This window comes from Chinchilla lanigera, unplaced genomic scaffold, assembly GCF_000276665.1.
Source record: "Chinchilla lanigera isolate Chin_1 unplaced genomic scaffold, ChiLan1.0 scaffold00089, whole genome shotgun sequence".
Taxonomy (NCBI): Eukaryota; Metazoa; Chordata; class Mammalia; order Rodentia; family Chinchillidae; genus Chinchilla; species Chinchilla lanigera.
The window spans coordinates 8,805,714-8,824,891 of NW_004955490.1; the positions used below are offsets into that span (position 1 = coordinate 8,805,714).

A 19,178-nucleotide genomic window follows, 5' to 3' on the forward strand; every position below is an offset into this window, starting at 1 on the left:
TGCCAACCATGCTCATCAATTATTCCTCGCTTATTAAAAATAATTCATGTGGGGGGGCATGGGTATACTGCAGCAGAAGAATGCATTTTTAGCATACACAGGGTCCTAGGTTCAACCAAAAAAAATTCATTTTCAGTGTCTTTACAATACGCAAAGTTTCCTTTTTAGGTTTTAACTTTCACTACCATCAAATACACCAACACGTAAGTAACTATCGGAATTTAACAAGGTTCTTATTACATATTTAAAATATATTTAATGGAAGATATTTAATGAAAGTATCTGGGTGTCTTGGTTTTTTTTGTTTTGTTTTGTTTTTGTTTTTAAGGCAGGATCCTGCTATATGCCTCAGGCTGTATTTCAACTCACTATGTAAACCAGACTGGCAGCCTCAGCCTCCCAGGTTCTGGGATGACAGATATAATCCACTGCCCAGGTGAGCCTCTTTTGATTTAATATATCTTCTGCCTATTCTTTGTTTTAGCCATGTATTTATAAGGAATCTCTACCATCCCAATCATTCTTTGAGGTGAGGTTTTATTTTGTTTTTTGAAAGATCTCCTTATGTTTCCCAGGCTGACTTTGAACTCCTAGACTCAAGAAAGCCTGGTGCCTCAACCTTCTGAATGCTGGGAGTACAAACACCCACCACATCCAAGAATATCCTGCTAGAAAAGTGAGTTTACATGGAGACAAATATTCTTAGTTTCTACAGAACTTATCCTGAGTTATCAAAAGCTACACATGAGCCAGGCATGGAAGCCTATGCCTGTAATCTCCTAGTTAGAGGGCAGCCTGTGCCACCTAGTGGGTTCAAGTCCAGCCTGATTGCCACGCAAGATCCTATTTCAAAAACAAAACAACAACAACAAAAAAGAAAAACAAAAAAAACCCTCAAAAGCTATACAGTAAAATAAATTTTCTCCTGTTTTTCTGTCCCAGTCTCATATTCTACATCTATCTAAAACGTGGTTGAGTAGCTGAATTATTTCAAAGTATTCAAAATCTACTTGTTCTCTAAATGTCTGAAATTTCTTCAAAAACTTTCTTTTAGCCCTTTGCAATTTTGTCAAGTCAATTTCTCCAGTCAGTGTTCTAAATGCCTATCACAGCAGGAAGCTCTTAGAGAAAAGTTCCCTACAGCTCGGCTCAAACTCAACTTCCCTCCACCCTTTATTCAGATTAACTTTTTTTGACGCAGTTCCCCCTTTTTGAAAGGTGTAGTCAGATGACATAGAATATTTAAATCTCCAGACAAGCTCTTGGTGAGGCACCTGTGACAAGTACTTGTACAAATAGTTTTTGTTTGTTTCGAGAAAGTCCCGCTAAATCACTAAATTCTCCAGGGTAGGCTCGAGCTTGTCGTCGTTTGCTTCAGCCTCTCAGGATGCTGGGATTGCCCGCGTCTACCACCAAGCAGGACTGTGCTGGAATTCTCAGGCTACAGGACATTGTTCACGTAGCAAGTAGCGCAGGCTACTTTTTTTTCTTTTTGTCTGATCGCTGTTATATCCTCCCCGTATATATCCTAATCCAGATAGGCTGATCAGGATAAATGATACCAGTATATGTAAAAGGTACAGTAGCAGCTCCAACTTGGAGCAGTCCAATCTATCTATAAGGAAACATGGTTCGCATCCTCAGGCTGGTCATTTTTAGTGGGAAAAAAAAAACACGGTTAAAGTGCGTGTGAGAGCTAAGCAGGCTACTTGGCTATCTTCACTAGCCGTCCATCAGCACCCATTCCTTGCATGCTGTAACCCTCCCATCTCTCACTCACATCCTGAGAGACTGAGGGAAATGTTCCCCTCTACTTGGCGGTACTTGTGGGTTTTGGCGGTACCCACAGGGTACCGGTACCCTCAGGGTCGTAAGTAGCTAGAGTTCTCCCCAGTTTTTCTAACAGACAAGGAATCTCTTCTCTCCGCCTCCTGAGGTTTGGGTTTCCTCACCTTGGTTGTCAGTTTTCTGGTCGCGGCTAGCCTCCGGAAATAGACTGAGGAGAGCTGCGCGTCTCTTCGTCGCCTGGGTAACAACTTTGTTACCCTCCCCCAGCCCCACCTCTGGGTTCCCGCTTGACTTTCCTGGCCAATCGTAGAAAAGTTTGCTTTGGAACGATATCGCTATCAACCAATCCAGATGCGTCCGGGTGAGGGGCAACGGTTGCCCTTTCTAGTTAAATAGGTCGACCCCATTTAAGCCTCAGTCCGGGCTCGCTTTTCTCCGGCTGAGAGGACACTTCTGTCAGGCTCCAGCAGGTCTGATCCGCCTCGTTGTTGACTAGGCAGTCTCAGAAGCCTGGCCATTTACTTTGCAAACCGGACAGTGGTAAGTTTGCTTTTTAAATTTTTTTTAATTTTTTTTTAAATTTTTTTTAATTTTTTTATTTTTAAATTCCCGGTTGTTGGCAGGCTTCGCTCTCCCTTATGCTTTTTCCGTAGTGAATTCCAGGTCGGACTCTTCCTCTACAGATGTGGAGCGGCCGAGGGCGGAAGCATAGGGTCGAGGGGCCAGGGCTGGGGACGGATTTGCTGCCGCTCTGCGCTCCTCTCCACGTCCTCCTCCCCATGACAAGCGTTGTTCTTATCCCGACCGTGTGTGTGTGTGTGTGTGTGTGTGTGTGTGTGTGTACGTACAGTGGGATCCTGCTTTTCATTTTCTGTCTGGGCAAGCCTTCCTGGCCTGAAGCCCCAAGGAAGCGCCCGGTCAGCTGCTGGTACTCCGGTGCGGCGCTCGCCGGGCTACGTGCGGCTGCTAATCCTGGGAGAATCGCTGGACGGGATGCCCGGCTTTTCCCGCCTTAGAGTGCAGAATCGCAGGCGCGCCGCCCGCTTGCCCTGCTTGGGAATTTGTGTGTCTTCACGTAGGGATGGCGTTGTGACCTCAGTTTCCCATGAATTGCCTGGTCTGGTTTTAAACAAAGGGGAGGGAAGGAGCAATAATTAGGTGGAGTATTCGGGACTGATTAGCTGGGATTAACATTAGGGACCTCGCCTACATTATTTGAGTATTTTAAGTGAAGAAAGAGGATGGTTTTAATGGTTACTTTCAGTTATATAGGGATTGGAATTTTATTATGAATGCACAAGTTTGCTTTCCTTTCCTCTGCTACCATAGTTTTCTTAACTGCCACCCCCATCTGGCAGACTTGATAGCGGAGCATGAAGTAATTTGTCAGTATCCACAGTAAACAAGAAATGAGGGTAGACTATTTACATGACTGGCTAAAGTTATTGGCTTTCTGACCAAATTACCTGTACCATAATTCTCATTACTGTGGATGATCACAGTTAGAGTGTCTTACATTTTGTTGTTTTTATTCACATCACTGTGCATTATTCTAACTCTGTAAATGCCTAGCCAGTGTTTTGTAGACGTGTTGGCAGTGATAAACAGAAGAAATAAGTTTTATATTGTGATGCCAGTACACACATACGATATGTAACTGACAAGTGTTTCGAAAAATATTTCTTACTACATGCAGTGTACTGTGACACTTCCTATTATACTTAAAATATGTGGACCACAACCCACTAATAAATTGTTATTCACAGTTTGAAAGGCACTGTCACTAGACCTCTGGTTTTTAAACTTTTTTATGTACTTAAGTAATTCATGAAAAACACACATTGCCTTGGCTTATTCCATAAGTTGGTTCTGGGGTGGGGGACAGGGGTGTCTGTGATGGGACTCAGAAAGGTGTGTGATAGCTGTATCATGTATAACAAGTGCTTTGTACAGTGTCATTGTACGAGTGTTCCATGAATATTAGTTTTATTCTTGGGGAACACATAGTGTTTATCTTCAGGGCTATAATCTCCTCTTCAGGGTTTGCCTGCGGTGTGTGTGTTTCTCCATGTTGAGGAGGAAGGGAGGTAGGGGATGGGTTCAGGATCTAAGATGTATGTTTAAGTACTTGTCTTTTATGGAGAATGTCCTGAATACAGAAAGTTAGAGGTTGAAAAACGTAAGGATTGGAGAGGTCAGAGACTTGCGGAGGGTCATGCTTTCAGTGAATGGATCTCAGAGAGTAGAACTCACTCAAGTCAGTCTAATATTCTTGTCCATTCTGTCTTGATAGTAGATTTGATCTAGTGGCACAAGTTGAAATAGGGAGAATGTCCGACTTGGTTAGCCTAGCACAAGGTAACTGAATTTGACTGCTAGTTGTTTCTAAGTAGTGAAATTTGAGAGATCTAAAAGATTAAAAAAAAATACTCAAGTTTCTTAGGTATATAGCAATGAAAAAGGGATATAGTTTAGTTAAACTTTTTGCAATATATGGAGAAACTCTTAGAACACTAAATAGTTTATTAAACTGGCTTTACAACAGTTAAAGATGAAAAAATTTACCCATTTCTCCACCCTCATAATTGACTGTTCAGGTCCCCTCCTGTCTTTATCCATATATAACCATATTTTTATGTGATAGTCATCTTTATTTATGCAAGGTTTTTATTGTCATTTTTTTACTTAATACTGTCATAGGAATTTTTCTGTTGATAATCTTTACAGTTTGCATTAATATTGGACTAATATTTCAAGGAGTAGGTTGGCTATCATTTACTTAACTAAACCAATAATAGACTTATTTCTAGTTTTTCCACATTATAAAAAAATAACACCATAATGTCTTATTTATTTAAAATCATTTATACAACTTTTATCTTCCATTTCACTGGGCTTAATAGGGAACCTAACAGGAAGACCGGGGATCTAGCCCAGCGCAGACGTTTTTATCCTCCTTAGATGTTTGGATTTGGCTATAGAGTTTCTGTATGCTAGAGCATCAGTGATCTACTGTGGTTTGTTGTATATATATGGCTGAAGGTAAATATAATTTTTTTTTACTAATAGGTATAGACATTTTCAAATTATTTACTTTTAAAAGTATATTTATCACAGCAGGTTTGAGCAGATTCAAGTACCATAATAATACTCACATTGATTAACTTTTTAAAGACTATCTTCCAAAGATTATATGAATGTGTGTCAATTTTTAATTTAAAAATTTTATGAGGCAGCCAATTAAATTTACTAAAAGAATAAAACTATAATTGATCTATATGAGAAGATTCTCCACTTCCAAGCATGCATATTATTATTCTAAAACATTAAGTAGTCTCACTTCTTTCTCATCCCAGAGACAATTACTTTTCTGAAGTTGGTATATATTTTTCAGTATGTTTATAAATTCACTGAACTGTGGCTATATGTTATTTGTAATGTACTTTGGTGTGTCTTCAACATAAATAGTATACTATACTTATTCTTCCACAACTTCTTATAGTCAGTATTGTTTTTGAAATTTTAAAAATGCAGATGGTTTTTTATTGTTGTGTAATATTCCATTGTATGACTATACCATTTTTAACATCTTCATTTCCCTATCATGTTGGACATGTAGATTATATCAGGTATACAGATATTCATATAAATCATACCAATATTTTATGATTCCAATTACATGAGGTACTCAGAATAAGGAAATTCATAAAAACAGAAAGTAAAGAGGTTACCAAGGACTGCGAGAGAGAAGAATGGGGAGTTAGTGTTCGAGAGTTACAAGTTTCTGTTTGGGATGATGAAAAAATTTTGTAAATAGATAATGGTGACAGTTGGACAACACTATCGATGTATTTAATGTCAATCAATTTACATTTAACAATAATTAAAGTGATAAATATTGTTATTTATATTTTACCATAATAAAAGTCCAAGCAAGAAATGTACTTATTTTTCAAAAGCATATACTTAATTGACTTATTTTTTTTTTTTATTTTAGAAATAAAAGGAGGAAGATATTAACAGACCGACAACATTTTACAAAATAGCATAGGATCAGTACAGACATTACAGAGTTACAAACAGAGTGGTAGGGAATTAACAATGCTTATTGTATTACATATTGATATCTTCAATGTAGTTTCTCATGAAAACACATATAGACATACAAAGCTAATCAACCAATGCCTCACTGACAGTTTCTTTCAGCAAGGAAATACAGGACAGTAGAACACCGTGTTAACTATCCTGCATATACATATATACAAACTTTCTCCTTCTTTCCCTTCTCTTTTCCCATATCCCAGTTATCCTTTACCTATGAGTGCCTTCCTATCAATTCTCAATGTCTATCATATCTCCTAGATTAAATTAACTCAATTGACTTATGTTTTGAAGAGCAAGGACCTAAAAATGAAGAAATTAATTGGAAAAAAAAAACCTTTATAGTCACCAAATCTGTTTCTCCTTGTAAGATCATAGTTTATGAGATCTTTAAGTGACAGCTTGGCTTACTTGTATACGTGTAAAAGGCTTTTGCGCATATCTTGTGTAAGACTTCTCCAGTTTTTTTTTTTGCGGGGGGCGATTGAGACAGGGTCTTGCTGTATAGTTCAGGCTGCCCCGAACTAACTACGTAGCCCGGCTGACCTTGAACTTGTGGCAATCCTCCTGCCTCAACCTCCCAATTGCTAGGATTACAGGTGTGTGCCACCATGCCTGGCTTTCTCCAGGTTTTTAAGAATTAAGTAATTATTTATTAATTTTTGCTGTACTTCAGCAAAGATTTGGGCACAGTTCTTCTAAACATGGGGATGCCTTTGAAGTTATCTTTTGTATCTGTATGCCTTTCCTCCTTTATTTCCTTGACTAGCTCTCGCAAATGTTTTACTCCCTTCCCTGTCTTCTAGCCCTTGTTACCTCTGTTCTTTTCTCCTTGCCATGGTTAGACCTGGAATGACCCCCAAAAGTTGGCTTTTGGAAGGTGATTGGACATGGGGGTGTTATGCTCATCACTGGATTAGCCGATTGCTGAGTTCATAGCTGTATGTGCTCTTAGGATGTGGGGTCTGATTGGAGGAGGTATTTCACTGCAGGCATACCTTTGCAGGGTATATGTTTCTCCCTGGCTCCTCCCTTCTCTCTCTACTCTCTGGCTTCTGTGGATTGAGCAGCTTTCCTCTGCTTTGCCCTCCATAATGCCTTTTCTGCCTTGAGGTCAGCTGACTGGACTAAACCATGAGCCAAAATAGACCTCTTTTCCTTTAAGTTGTGGGTGTGGTTGTTTGTCCCAGTGAATTAATAGTGTCTTATATGCTCTACCCTCTCCCGCTCCAGAGTCCCTTCATCCCGGAGCAGGCCTTCCACCCTGTTCTTCCTTGAGTTCAACACCTCCAAGATCTCTCTTGAGCCTTCTGTCCTTCTCCCCTTGGGTCTCACCCTGGTCTTTCTTATTCAAATTTTCTAACTGCTAGCACCATTCACTAAAAGAGAGATCTGCTCTAAAGCAATTTACAGTCCTGTGAAATAGCATACTTATTTTTGTGGTGGTGGATTTGAACTCAGGGCTCACACATAGTAGGCGAACACTCTACCACTGAGCTATATAGCGCAGTCCCACATTTGGAGAATTGATTTCAGTTTGGAGTTTTAAAAAAAAATTTGTAGTTCTTAAGGTCAAATTGTGATCTTATACATTTGAGAGAAGTTATAGTATGAAGGGGGAGAAAAAGGACTTAATGTGAAAGATAATTAGTACATTATTACTGCTTTAGGTGTTTCATACTGAACTCAAAATGGTATATCATTTTCAGAAACCCATTTATTTTGGCATCAAATCAAATGATCATCATATCAGTTTGATATTTTTCTTGTTTCCTTCAAAATTCTTGTGCACAATGGGACACACAAGTTTAAATATCACATTGTTTCTCATGTGTGAGAAACCCAAAAGGTAAATAAGGAGTAAAATGGAGGATAGATATTGGGAAGTAGGAAGAAGGTATTCAAAGGGGAAGGGGAACGGTGGGGGTGGTAATCGAGGGGAAGGAAAAGAGGAAAATGGAAACAAGAATGGAAGGAAAAATGAAAACAAAGCTTGTGTATGTAAATGGGGAGGGGAAGAGGTGTTGAAGGGATAGGAGGGGAATGGGAAAAAAGAAGAATTAAGATATATTATATACAGGTAGACATTCCTTTTAACTTAAATCAAGTTAAAAAAATAGGATCCCTGTGCACATTTCATCTCTCCCTATCCATTTCTCTCTGGTGATTCATTTAGGATAAAAAATTAATAACTCAGTTTTTACTTTTTGAATTGGCATTCATAATTTTTAGCAGCAAATGAAATCCTTACTGTGCTGTGATGCGTAGATTTTTCCTACTTTTTTCTTTACTATTTTTTCTGAAAGGCTTTTTATCTTGTAGATTTCTTCAGTGAATTTGTACATTTCTTTTGCTTCTCTACCTACCTCTCTAATGTATTCTCAGAGGTTGTTATTTATAGGAATGATTTTATAAAATGACTAACCACATTTTGTGACTTTTCAGAGCAGATTTCTAAGTCATGATGCTTTTGAGAAGGTAGAGTGTTTTTGTGGAATTTGATGGTTGTCAAGTAACTAGGCAATTTAGGGAAAGTGTTATTTCTTAGGAATAATAGTCTTTTTGATTCCAAGAAAAGACAAACAATTTTTAATAAATTGTATGACTGAGCTTCTGTGTTAGTTATCTCTTGACAGCCATTTCTCAAAGAAATGTAAGAAAATGGTATGAGTGATCCCAAAACATCACTCATGCTTTGTGAAACAGAAGTTCCTACACATTTAGGCTGAAATGGCTTATAATAGGTAAGCAGGCTCAAAGTCATCTTGTTTTTGCCTTTGGAGATACAATAGATAATGTGTTGCTTAAGATAATATTGAGATAAGGCTATTGTGTCCAGTTCCTTCACTTATTAGTAGCTTAACCTTGGGAGAGTTATTTAGTGTCTCAAGAGTCTCAGTTTCCTCAGCTAGAATGGCGATCAAAATCTCATTTTGATTTGTGATTGGACCACTAAAAATAAGAGATTTTAGGTGTAGTAACTATCTTTCCTTTGTATTACATGAGAAGTTGAAGAACTTGAGTGGTAAAGTGGTATCTTGAAATGACCTACTTCATTTATTGATCTTAGATCAGGGTACCAACCACCTAGGATACTCCCAGGATCAATAAATGACAGTATGTAGTACATAATACAAATAATTGGTGTGCTGATAAATGAGGTAGATGTATAGTAATTTCTCTGGAGCTGTTATTTGAAATTTAACTTACATTCACTCTGGGCCACCTGAGAGGACACCATAATTATCCTTGATTTGCTGATCCTTCACTAACAGGGAGGATAAAACCGTCATTACACTTTGGAAAACTTTCCCATAGCACTTTATATTATATTTGATAAGATAATGTCTGTAGGGAATCTGTAGTGAACTTTGTGTTTTCAGAGCTGGGGATTTAACCCAAGATCCTGCACATGCTTGGAATTCTTTCTGGCTCTGAGCCATATCCCAGCCCCAGATGAATTTATTTTTTAAAAGATTTTTGTTATTCACCTTGTGGAATTGCCAGAATTAGGAGTGAGGGAACTGAGGTACTCATTCATTTAAGAGACTGGACAGTCTGGTAGGCACCTGCACTCACTGAATTGTTTTCTTCCATTCCAGTCATTTAATTCAATTCAGTAAGTTCCTTTACATTGGACAGCTAGGCAGCAAATAGAATATGCAAGTAAATAGAATATATAACTTCCAAACCTGGGAAAAAATAAAGGAATAAAGAAAATTCCATGAATCAAAGTATGTTTCAAAAAAGATAGGAAGATGGATAGAGCATGGCAAATGAAAAATACAAAGATGGAAGAAAAAGTCCAATTATATCAGTTACAATACACATAAATAAGTTAAATGTACTCATTAAGAAACTGTAAAAGGGAACTGTCAGATTGGATTTGTCTTTCACATTATGTAAGGTCATCTTCAACCTTTTTATTTTTAATACTAACATCCATTTCTTGATTTCTTTTTAGTTTGTTTTCACATTCACCTCTTTGTTTTATGGGTGCTATTTTTTTCTTAAACCCTTTGAACCTATCAAATATATATTTTAATGAGCCATTCAGATTGCTGCATTATCTCTAATTCCTTGAAAGAGTGTTCTCTCATTTTTTGTGTGTAAAGATGACTTATTTAACTGTTTTGCAATTCTTGTCTACAAGTTAAACTTCTGGGGCTTTTATTACTTTTTTTACTGTATATAACCTAGGAAGAAGAGACATCCCTGTTAAGTTATATCAGGGGAAACCTGCCTGGACCACGAAGGAAAGTTTCAATTCCTAACCAGTTTTTATGTTTATATCTTAACTTGACATTTCTGTACTACAAAGGTAAATTGAATGATGTCATCCATGTATATCTTCTTTGCCAGCTTGGAATTCCCACGTCTCCCTAGTCTTTTCTACCCTCCTGTAGACATTTCCCAGATTAAAGTTTCACTAAGTCTTTGCTGATTGAAGAACCTATAGCCTTACCCTGTGGCCTCAAATTGTACTCAGCCCAGCATTATACTTTATTTATCTCCCTTTATTGAGATACATATCTCATTTAAGTCATAGGCTGTGCAGCTTTAGCTACTGCTCATAAATAAGAATGCTTAACACTGGGATAATTGTCTTTCTTTTGGAATAACTTTGCTTTGTATTTCTAAAACTTTTTTTATTAAATGATTTTTAACTAGTATTTCTAGGAGTTTGGAGTATGTGGGAGGTGATTCTGACGTGGCTTCCACCCATCATATTCATGTGGAAGTCTAGTTGAGATTTCAATTTTTTTTCTTTTATTCCCCTTTTTACTCCCTTTTAGAGCTTGGAGTCTGGAGTAGGTTTAATTTTGGAGGAACTAGTACCCCTGCGGGTGAGTTCACATTTGGCTCTGTGAAGACAACCACCACGACTTCAACTGTAGTGTTACTTTGTCTACATCTGCTGTAGCTGGGTGTAATTTGGAACTCCATCCCAACCAGTAGTAAACACATCTGCATAGTCCACCAGTCTGTTGTCATTTCTTAATCCAACTCCACATATATAGACTACAGGATTCAGCTTTGGAACATTAGTTGCATCAACTCCTACCCCAGCAGGAATGAGATTTTCCATAGGGTAAGAGAGAAAAAATTTGATTCTTTTAGTGGCTACAAAAGGAATTGTTTCTCAGAGACAAACTTTAAATCTAAAACATGGACAGGGTAAAGAAATAGTGTGGCATTTCTAAGTCAATTACTTGAAATTATGCAACTAATTCTCAAGAAAGTCTTATAAATCGAAGCCATCTCAGATTTGAGACACAAGGCACTTGAATTCTAATCTGTGGTCTTCTATTTCATCTGAGCCACAGAAGGTGATTGCTTAGTAAGAGTCTCTCTAGAGAGATCTTTATCTATTGATCATTGTAATGACCTTGAGGATTCAGTTTTCTGTCTTGCATCTCAGAATTTGAAAGGAGACACTCTCATTTAATGCCTTCTAGGTAAAGCCCAGTTGGATCCATATCTTTCAGTAACACCTGCTGGCCGCACAAAAGCTGGAATATTCCCTCTGGAATTGTTCCATATCCTATTGTAGTTATCTAATAACTTGCAATTGAGTGCTAAACAGTATTTCTTAGGAGGGGTAACTTGAATATTGAAACATTTTTCATGCATCATGAAATACATTGAAAAATTTAAGAAATTTTATTAAAGAGATGCTTCTTGTTCGACTTTGTGGCTTTGTGACTAAAAGAAAAACTTATGTTATTTAATAAAGCCTGCTAGACTGGAGGAAAGAGAAAATATATGTCCTATTGTCTCTACTGAAAACAAAAATTTTTAAACTACTCTTCCACCATCAAAACATTTTAAAATGTTTTCCCTTGAAAGTGCATCACATTATGCCTTTATCTGTGGATGAGCAAACAAGGAGTTCTGCACAAGTATTCCTGTGTTCATGTTTGCTTATCTTTCTACATTGAGATGAAATAACCTACAGTACAAAATCTTGTAAATTTTTCATACTTAAAGCTAAATTTGATAGGAGCTATGTAATCTAGCTGCCATTTCAAGTGTCAGGGAACTGTTACATTGTTTTCCATTTTTCTATTTAGAATAAATGCATCAAAATTAAATTTGGAAGACACTGCTTCTAAACAACCTTCAGCGTTTATAAGGACTTCTGGGGTTGGTAGTAGAACCCTTACTAATGCTGTAATCAGAAGTGCTTAACCACATGAATTGACAACATCCATTTCTTTTACTTTTGGCTGTGCTACCACTTCTGTTATTTAGTCTGCCCTACCCATAGTCTTTTCTTTTATTAGTAGAAGCATATCTCGGAGTGGGAGCACAAGTTTCCGCACATCTCCTTGGAGAATGCAACTCAATCAATAGCATTTGCAAGATCACCCTTCATTCCTGCTACTCAGACCTGTAGTGGAACAGTTGTCACACAGGCAGTTGTTCATTTGAACCTTGGCAAACAGTCCATGTGTAAGGTTTGAACTTCACTCTCAAATGAAGAAGTACAATATTTAAGATTGATTTTGAGATTTATATTTGATAGAAATCCAAATATCACTTCTCCTGTTGGAGCTTAGTGTTGATGAATATGGGATCATCACATCATTAAATACAAACTTCTCCTTTTGGTTTGTAGCTTTAGCTTTAGAACCCAGCAGTGTTTGTTTTAGAAAAAGTTAAGCTTTCTGAGAACCAATAACGTAGATTAATTGGCATATAATAATAATGGAGTTATATTGGATTGTTTTGTTCAATTATTTAATATTTGTATTTAATAAGTATTTCCTGTTCACAATCTGTTGGAACTTTTTCACTTTTGAAAAATAAAACTTTTAAAGTGAAATTTATCAGAAAATAAAAAAGGACAGTAATGAGTATCTTTAGTATAAAATTTTAGAGATTATTATAATACAATTAGAAGACATGGTTGTGGTATATTTTGGTTGTAGTGACATCTTACATGCTATTTATTGGTTGCCAGTTTCTAAATATTTAGGATTAAATAAAATACATTTAGTTTGTATTAAAAATTAATGAGAACATATTCATTATCTTGCTAAACCAAAATACAGTTAATAAAGAGCTCTGGCTTATAAGCCATGTAATCTTGTTTTTATTACAGGTGCCTCAGATATTTTAGAACTTGGCAATTATACTAAGATGTTAATACATTTTACTTTATAGTACATTTTATTAAATTATGTTTTCAGAACATTTGGAAATAACCAAAAAGGAAAAATACTTTTTAAACTATAGGTAATATAGAAATAATTGACCTATAATTTTTAGTAGGGCTCATATCAATTTTTTTTGTCTTTTTGACACAAGATCTCACTGTGCAGTGCAGGATGGCTTTGAGCTCACTTTGTAGCCCAGGCTGGCCTTAAACTTGCAAAGATCCTCCTGCCTCAGCCTCCCGAGTACTGGGATAACAGGCATGAACCACCACGCCCAACTTCATATCAATTTTTATTGGTTGGTATGATGTGGTCGAGCATAAGAGAGAAGTGGAACATTGGAATGATGAAGCTAAAATATTTGGTTACTCTCTTAGGGACATAATTTTAATTGTGCACAGATGAATTTTGATGCTACAAATAATGCACATCTGATATAAGAAAATAACTAGGAAATAAATATTTGAGTGTGGGCTCTGCCATTTGCTAGCTCTATGATCTTGAGCAAATTGCTGTAACCTCTCAGTGCTTAAGTTTATATTGATAAAATTCTTAGAACTTTGGTGTGTAATAGCCACTCAATACATGCTAGCTATTATAATTTTATGAAAATGTACATTTTCCTGTGGTGTTGCCTATGTTGGATGTTATCTATTTTGTTTGTTCCTTAAGCTTTAGTGATTTACAGTGAAAATATTTTTGTCATCTTCTTTTACATTATTTGCTTAGCAGTAAGGGTAGCTTCATTTCAAGTTATTTTTTGATTAATTATATTTGTGTGTGCAAGAGAGGGAGAGAGAGAAAGAAGAGAAAATAAAATTTCTCTTTGTGTCCTTTGGTCAGTTTTCTTGTATAGTGCTTACTTTTTCTTTATTAATACATAATTGTAATATCTTAGCTTTTTGATATTTGTATAAACGTTTTCTTAGATTTTAATAGATATTCAAAATGTTTTAAATTATTCTAAAATATAATCAATATAAAATTAAGAATCTATTTTGACATAATTGTAGATTCTCTTGCAGTTATAAGTAATAATACAGAGAGATCCCATACCCCTTCTTTATCAGATTTTCTCAGCCATAGTATCTTGCATAACTAGTCAATATCACCACCAGGACAGATATTGATGCAGTCAGGACATGTGTAGAATCTCTATCTCTATCACTGCAAGGATGCTTCCTTCACTTTACCTTCTTATAGTAGTATTTACTTTTCTACTTTTAACCTAGCAACCACCTGTTCTAGTATAATGGTCATTTAGTATAATTGTCATTTCAAAGTAGTTATATAATTCAATCCCCAGCAACATATACACACAAAATTTATATACACTGAACCATACAATATGTAGTCTATTGGCAATTTTTTTTCACTCAGCATAATTTTATGGAGAGTCCCAGATGATTGTCTGTACCAATTCTTTATTTTATTTTATTGCTTCACACTATCCAACTGTATAGATTTACTATAGTTTAAATATTTGCCCATTGGTATAGTTCATTTTTGTATTGCCATAACAATATCTGAGACTGGGTAACTTACAATGAATTTATGTCTTACAGTTCTGGAGGCTGACAAGTACAGGGCCTGCATCCGGTAAAGGCTTTCATTCTGTGTCATCACATGGCAGAAAGTATTATGCGGGCAAGAGAGAGGAAAACTGGTCAGAAATCATACTTTTATAATGAACTCACTACCACAAAACTGACATGAATCTATTCATAACAACAAAGTCTTCATGACTTAATCATGTCTTTTGGTCCCACTTCTTGAAACGATTGCACGGGGGATTAATTTTTCACACAGGTGACCTTTGGGAAACACATTCAAACTATAGCACCTGTAGATAGATACTTGTATTGTTTCTATGTTTTGGCTATTACAAGTAAATCTGCTATAAATATTTGTGCACAGGGTTTTTTTATTAAATTTGTAAACATGTCTTCATTTATCTGGGATAAATACACAGGAATGCAATTACTGGGTCATATGGTAGTTGCATATTCAGTTATATATAAGAAACCGCAAAATTGTTTCTGATGTTGGCTGTACCATTTTACATTCTCACTGGCAATATTTGTGTGATCCAGTTTCTTCGCAGTCCCACTATCACTTGGTGTTATCACTACTTTTTCAATGTTAGCTTCTTATACATAATGACATTATTTTGTAGTTTTAATTTGAAATTGCCCTGATGGTTAATCATAGCTAATGATGATGATATCTTTTCCAGTGCTTATTTCTTGTCTGTTCATTTTTTTAGTTAAAAAATGTATTATATGAGTCCTTTTTGCAAAGGGACTTGGGTAATGCCAGTGGATAACGTGATTTTATATATTCATATTTCACTTCTGTGTTCTTCAAATGATATTTTTTCTAATGTTAAATTTTATTGCTCTTTTAAAATAAACTATCAGTTTTTTTCTGTTGTTTTTGTTTTCAGTTTCATTGGTTTCTGTTTTTTAATTTTTTCCTGCTGCTTGCTTTGGGCTTGTTTTGCTATTCTTTTTTAGGTTCTTGAGAGCTTAAATTATTAATTAAACTTCTTTTCTAATAAAGGTCCACATTTTATGCTATAAATTTACCTATCAGTACTGTTTTAACTGTATTGGACAAATGTTGATATTATCTACTTTAATTTCAATTCAGTTCAGTGTATTTTTCATTTTCCTTGGGCTTTCTGTGCTGACCATTTTATTCTTAATTTTTTTTTGTACTTGGAATCAAACTGAGGACCTTGTACTTGCCAGGCAGGTGCTTGGATCACTGGGTTATATTCCCAGCCCTGTGTTGACCATTTTAAAAGTGTATTTAGTTTCCAAATGTTTGGAGATTTATCTTTTAACTTTTTGTTACTGATTTCTAGTTTGGTATGATTGCAGTTGGAGAACATATTCAATATAATTTTAATTTTTAAATCATTTTAAATTTATTTAAGATTTTTTATGGCTTAACATGATTGATATTGGTACTGTATTTGTTACCTAGATAATTGCAAAGAATGTATACTCTGCTTTGTTGGGTGAATGCCAATTATATCATGATTGTTAATGGCGTTTTTGAGTTCTTTGGTATCCTTGCTCATTTTCTGACTCACTCTATAAATTGGCAAGAGGGAGGCGTTTACTCTGTGTAATAGTGAATTTATTTCTCTTTTCAGTTTTATTAACTTGTGTTTGATATATCTTTGAGCTTCGTCGTTTGCCACATACATATATGATATCTAAGACATCTTAGGGGATTGGCCCTTTTATCATTATGTAATATGACCCTGTGTTTATGATTATTTCCTTTGCTTTAAATTCTACTTTATCTGATAACAATAACCCTACTCTTAATATTGCAAGGTAGATTACTTTAATTTTTAATTTCTTAGTCTGCTTATTTTACTATTTTCAAAATTAGTTTCTTGCAGACAATATATAGTTAGCAATACTTTCTAATTCCCTCTGCCAGTCTCTTTATTAATTAGTACATATAGGCCACTTAAAAATATTGTTGTCTTAAGTCTGTCATCTCTTTTTTAAAGTTTCATTTGTTATTTTTTTCATTTCTCTGTTTTCCATTTTTTGAATTCCTGTTGGTTATGTGAACATTTCATAAAATTCTATTTTAATTTTTCTATAGTATTTCTGAAAGTGTCTCTTTGTATAGTTTTTTTTAGTGGCCGCTCTAGGTATTATGTATACAGACTATTAGTGTCATCATTTTACTGATTTGAATGGAGTATAAAAACATTTTCTTCATAAGTGTCCCTTAACGTTTCCCCACTTATAGTGTAATTATCTTAGATATTGTCACTATACATGTTTAGAACCACATCAGATAAGGTTACCCTCTTTTGCTTCAATTATCAAGCATAATGGAGAAAACTCAAGATTAAAAAAAAAGCCTATTGCATTTATTGATAATCTTTGCTGTTTTATTTCTTCTTTCTTCAGGTTCCAAAATTATTCCTTATTCATTCTTTTATCATTTTCTTTCTCTTTAGAGAGCTTTCTTTAGCTGTTCATTAAAATAGTTGCTGTCAACAAAATTCTCTGTGTTTCTCTTCATCTTTCAGTGTTCTGATTTCCTCTTTATTACTGGAGGATATTTTATTAGTTATAAGTCGGCAGGTTTTTAGTTTTAGTATTTGAAAAGCATTGGATTACTTTCTGTTGCTTCTACAATTTCTTATAAGAAATCCATTGTCATTCAAGTAGTTTTCTCTGTTGGTTAGATGCCATTTTTCTCTGCTACTTTGAAAAATATTTCTTTGTATGTATTTTGTTTTCAGAAATTTAATTATTATGTGCCTTGGTATAATTTATTTAGACTTATTCTTTTTGCTCTGATTCTGTAGTCTATTGGTTCATGCCACTGTCAAATACATTTTCAGCTATTATTTCTTTTAGCTGTTATTTTTTAGCTTCTTTCTTTCATTGTGTGTGATGACAAGAATAGTAGATCTTTTGTTGTATTTCCACAAGACCTGATGGTTTGTTACTTTTTTTCAGTGTATTTTTGTGTGTTCAGATGAGATAATTTATATTATTTATAATCTGCCTCAGTGATTCTTGTGTCTACACCATCTTGTCTGCTGGTGGGTTCTCCTGCTGAGATTTTGTATTTCAGTGATAGTAGTTTTAGATTCTAAAATTTATATATTTTTTTTCTTTATAACTTCTCTTTCTTTGATGGGCTTCTTTTCTTTTACTTTCTTTATTCCACCCCCACTTCCCTGCTGAGGATGATTTTATTCCATTTGTTTCAATGGGTTTTAAATTGCTTGTTGATGCATTTTTCATCATTAGTGCTTTAAAATTTTTGTTAGATAATTCTAACATTTCTGTCATCTTGATGTTGACATGTATTTATAATATTTTCTTTCAATTTGTGATCTTCCTGGTTCTTGGTGGAATAAGTTGTTACTAATTGAAACTTTTCAGTGACATTTTTGTGTTATGGTCTGAGAGCCTAGATCTGATTTAAAACTTTTGCTTCAGCTAGCTTTATTTGAGATTGTTTGGCGGGAGAGGGGTGCTGCCTTGGTTCCTCAGGGTGGGAGGAGAATGTCAGTCTTTCCACATGGCCACAGCAGATACTTTGAGGTCTTAGTTACTGCTAGGTGTGTGTGGGGATTCCTGTCCCCTACATGAATTCTGCTGACAATATAAGGATGAGATTTGTTGATTGCCCCGTGAGATAAAAAATCTGTCTCTGTGCTTTCTGTAATATACTAGTTGGGTTGTTGGGGTATCTTATTAGACCTATATGGTATTTAGGCTTTTGTGTCTGACTTATTTCACTTAATATTATATTCTCAAGAAGCATCAATTTTCCTACAAATGTCTCCAATTTATCATTCCTTATAGCCAAGTAGTATTTCATTATGTATAGATAGCATATTTCCTTTATACATTTGTCTATTGATAGCCATAGAGGCTGCTTCCAAGATTTAGTTATTATGAATTGTGCTGCTTTAAACATTGGTATACGTGTATTGCTGCAATATGATGTCTTTAACTCTTTCAGGAAGCCACCTAGAAGGGGAATAGCTGGCTTGAATGGAATTTCTACTTTTAACTTTTTGAGACATTTCCATACCGATTTACATAATGGTTGTACTATTTTTTATTATCACCAATATAGAAAGGATCCTTTTTCACCCACAGCTATGCCAGCATTTATCATTTCATTTCTTGATGATTGCCATTCTTTCTGGAGTAAGATGAAATCTCCTTGTTTTAATTTGCATTTCTCTAATAGCCAGGGAAGTTGATCATTTATTCATGTATTTATTGACCATTTGTATTTTGTCTTTTAAGAAGTGTATGCTCATTTCAGTTGTACATTTTTCATTGGGTCTTTTGTTTATTTTGGGAGATCTCATTTTTTGAGTTCTGTATATATTGTAGAGTTTAGTTCTCTCTCCAAAGTGTAGCTGGTCAAAATTTTTTCCCATTCTGTAGGTTGTCACTTCACTCTGTTGGTTCTTTCCTTTGCTATACAGAAGCAGTTCAATTTGATATAATCCTATTTGTTGATTCTTGCTGTTATTTCTTGTGTATTTAGAGTTCTGTTTAGAAAGTCTTTGCCTATACCTGTGACTTCAAGAGTTTTTCCTATTTGGTCTTCCAG

General features: G+C 35.3%; 2 protein-coding genes across 4 annotated transcripts in view; one reads left to right on the top strand and one right to left on the bottom strand.

Annotated features, from left to right (window-relative positions):
* Window positions 1–19,178, bottom strand: part of Pih1d3 (PIH1 domain containing 3) — an 82,011-nt gene that overhangs the window by 45,332 nt on the left and 17,501 nt on the right. The window contains exon 2 of the mRNA XM_005404714.2: window positions 1,953–2,123. Coding sequence (XP_005404771.1) covers window positions 1,953–2,123 — 171 coding nt within the window. The remainder of the gene's footprint in view (window positions 1–1,952; window positions 2,124–19,178) is intronic.
* Window positions 2,153–19,178, top strand: part of Nup62cl (nucleoporin 62kDa C-terminal like) — a 96,288-nt gene continuing 79,262 nt past the window's right edge. Inside the window, exon 1 of one of the 3 annotated variants that reach the window (XM_005404703.2) lies at window positions 2,153–2,328. The gene's annotated coding sequence lies outside the window, so the exon portion shown is untranslated. The remainder of the gene's footprint in view (window positions 2,329–19,178) is intronic. The other 2 variants (XM_005404702.2, XM_005404704.2) reach the window with 2 other exon arrangements.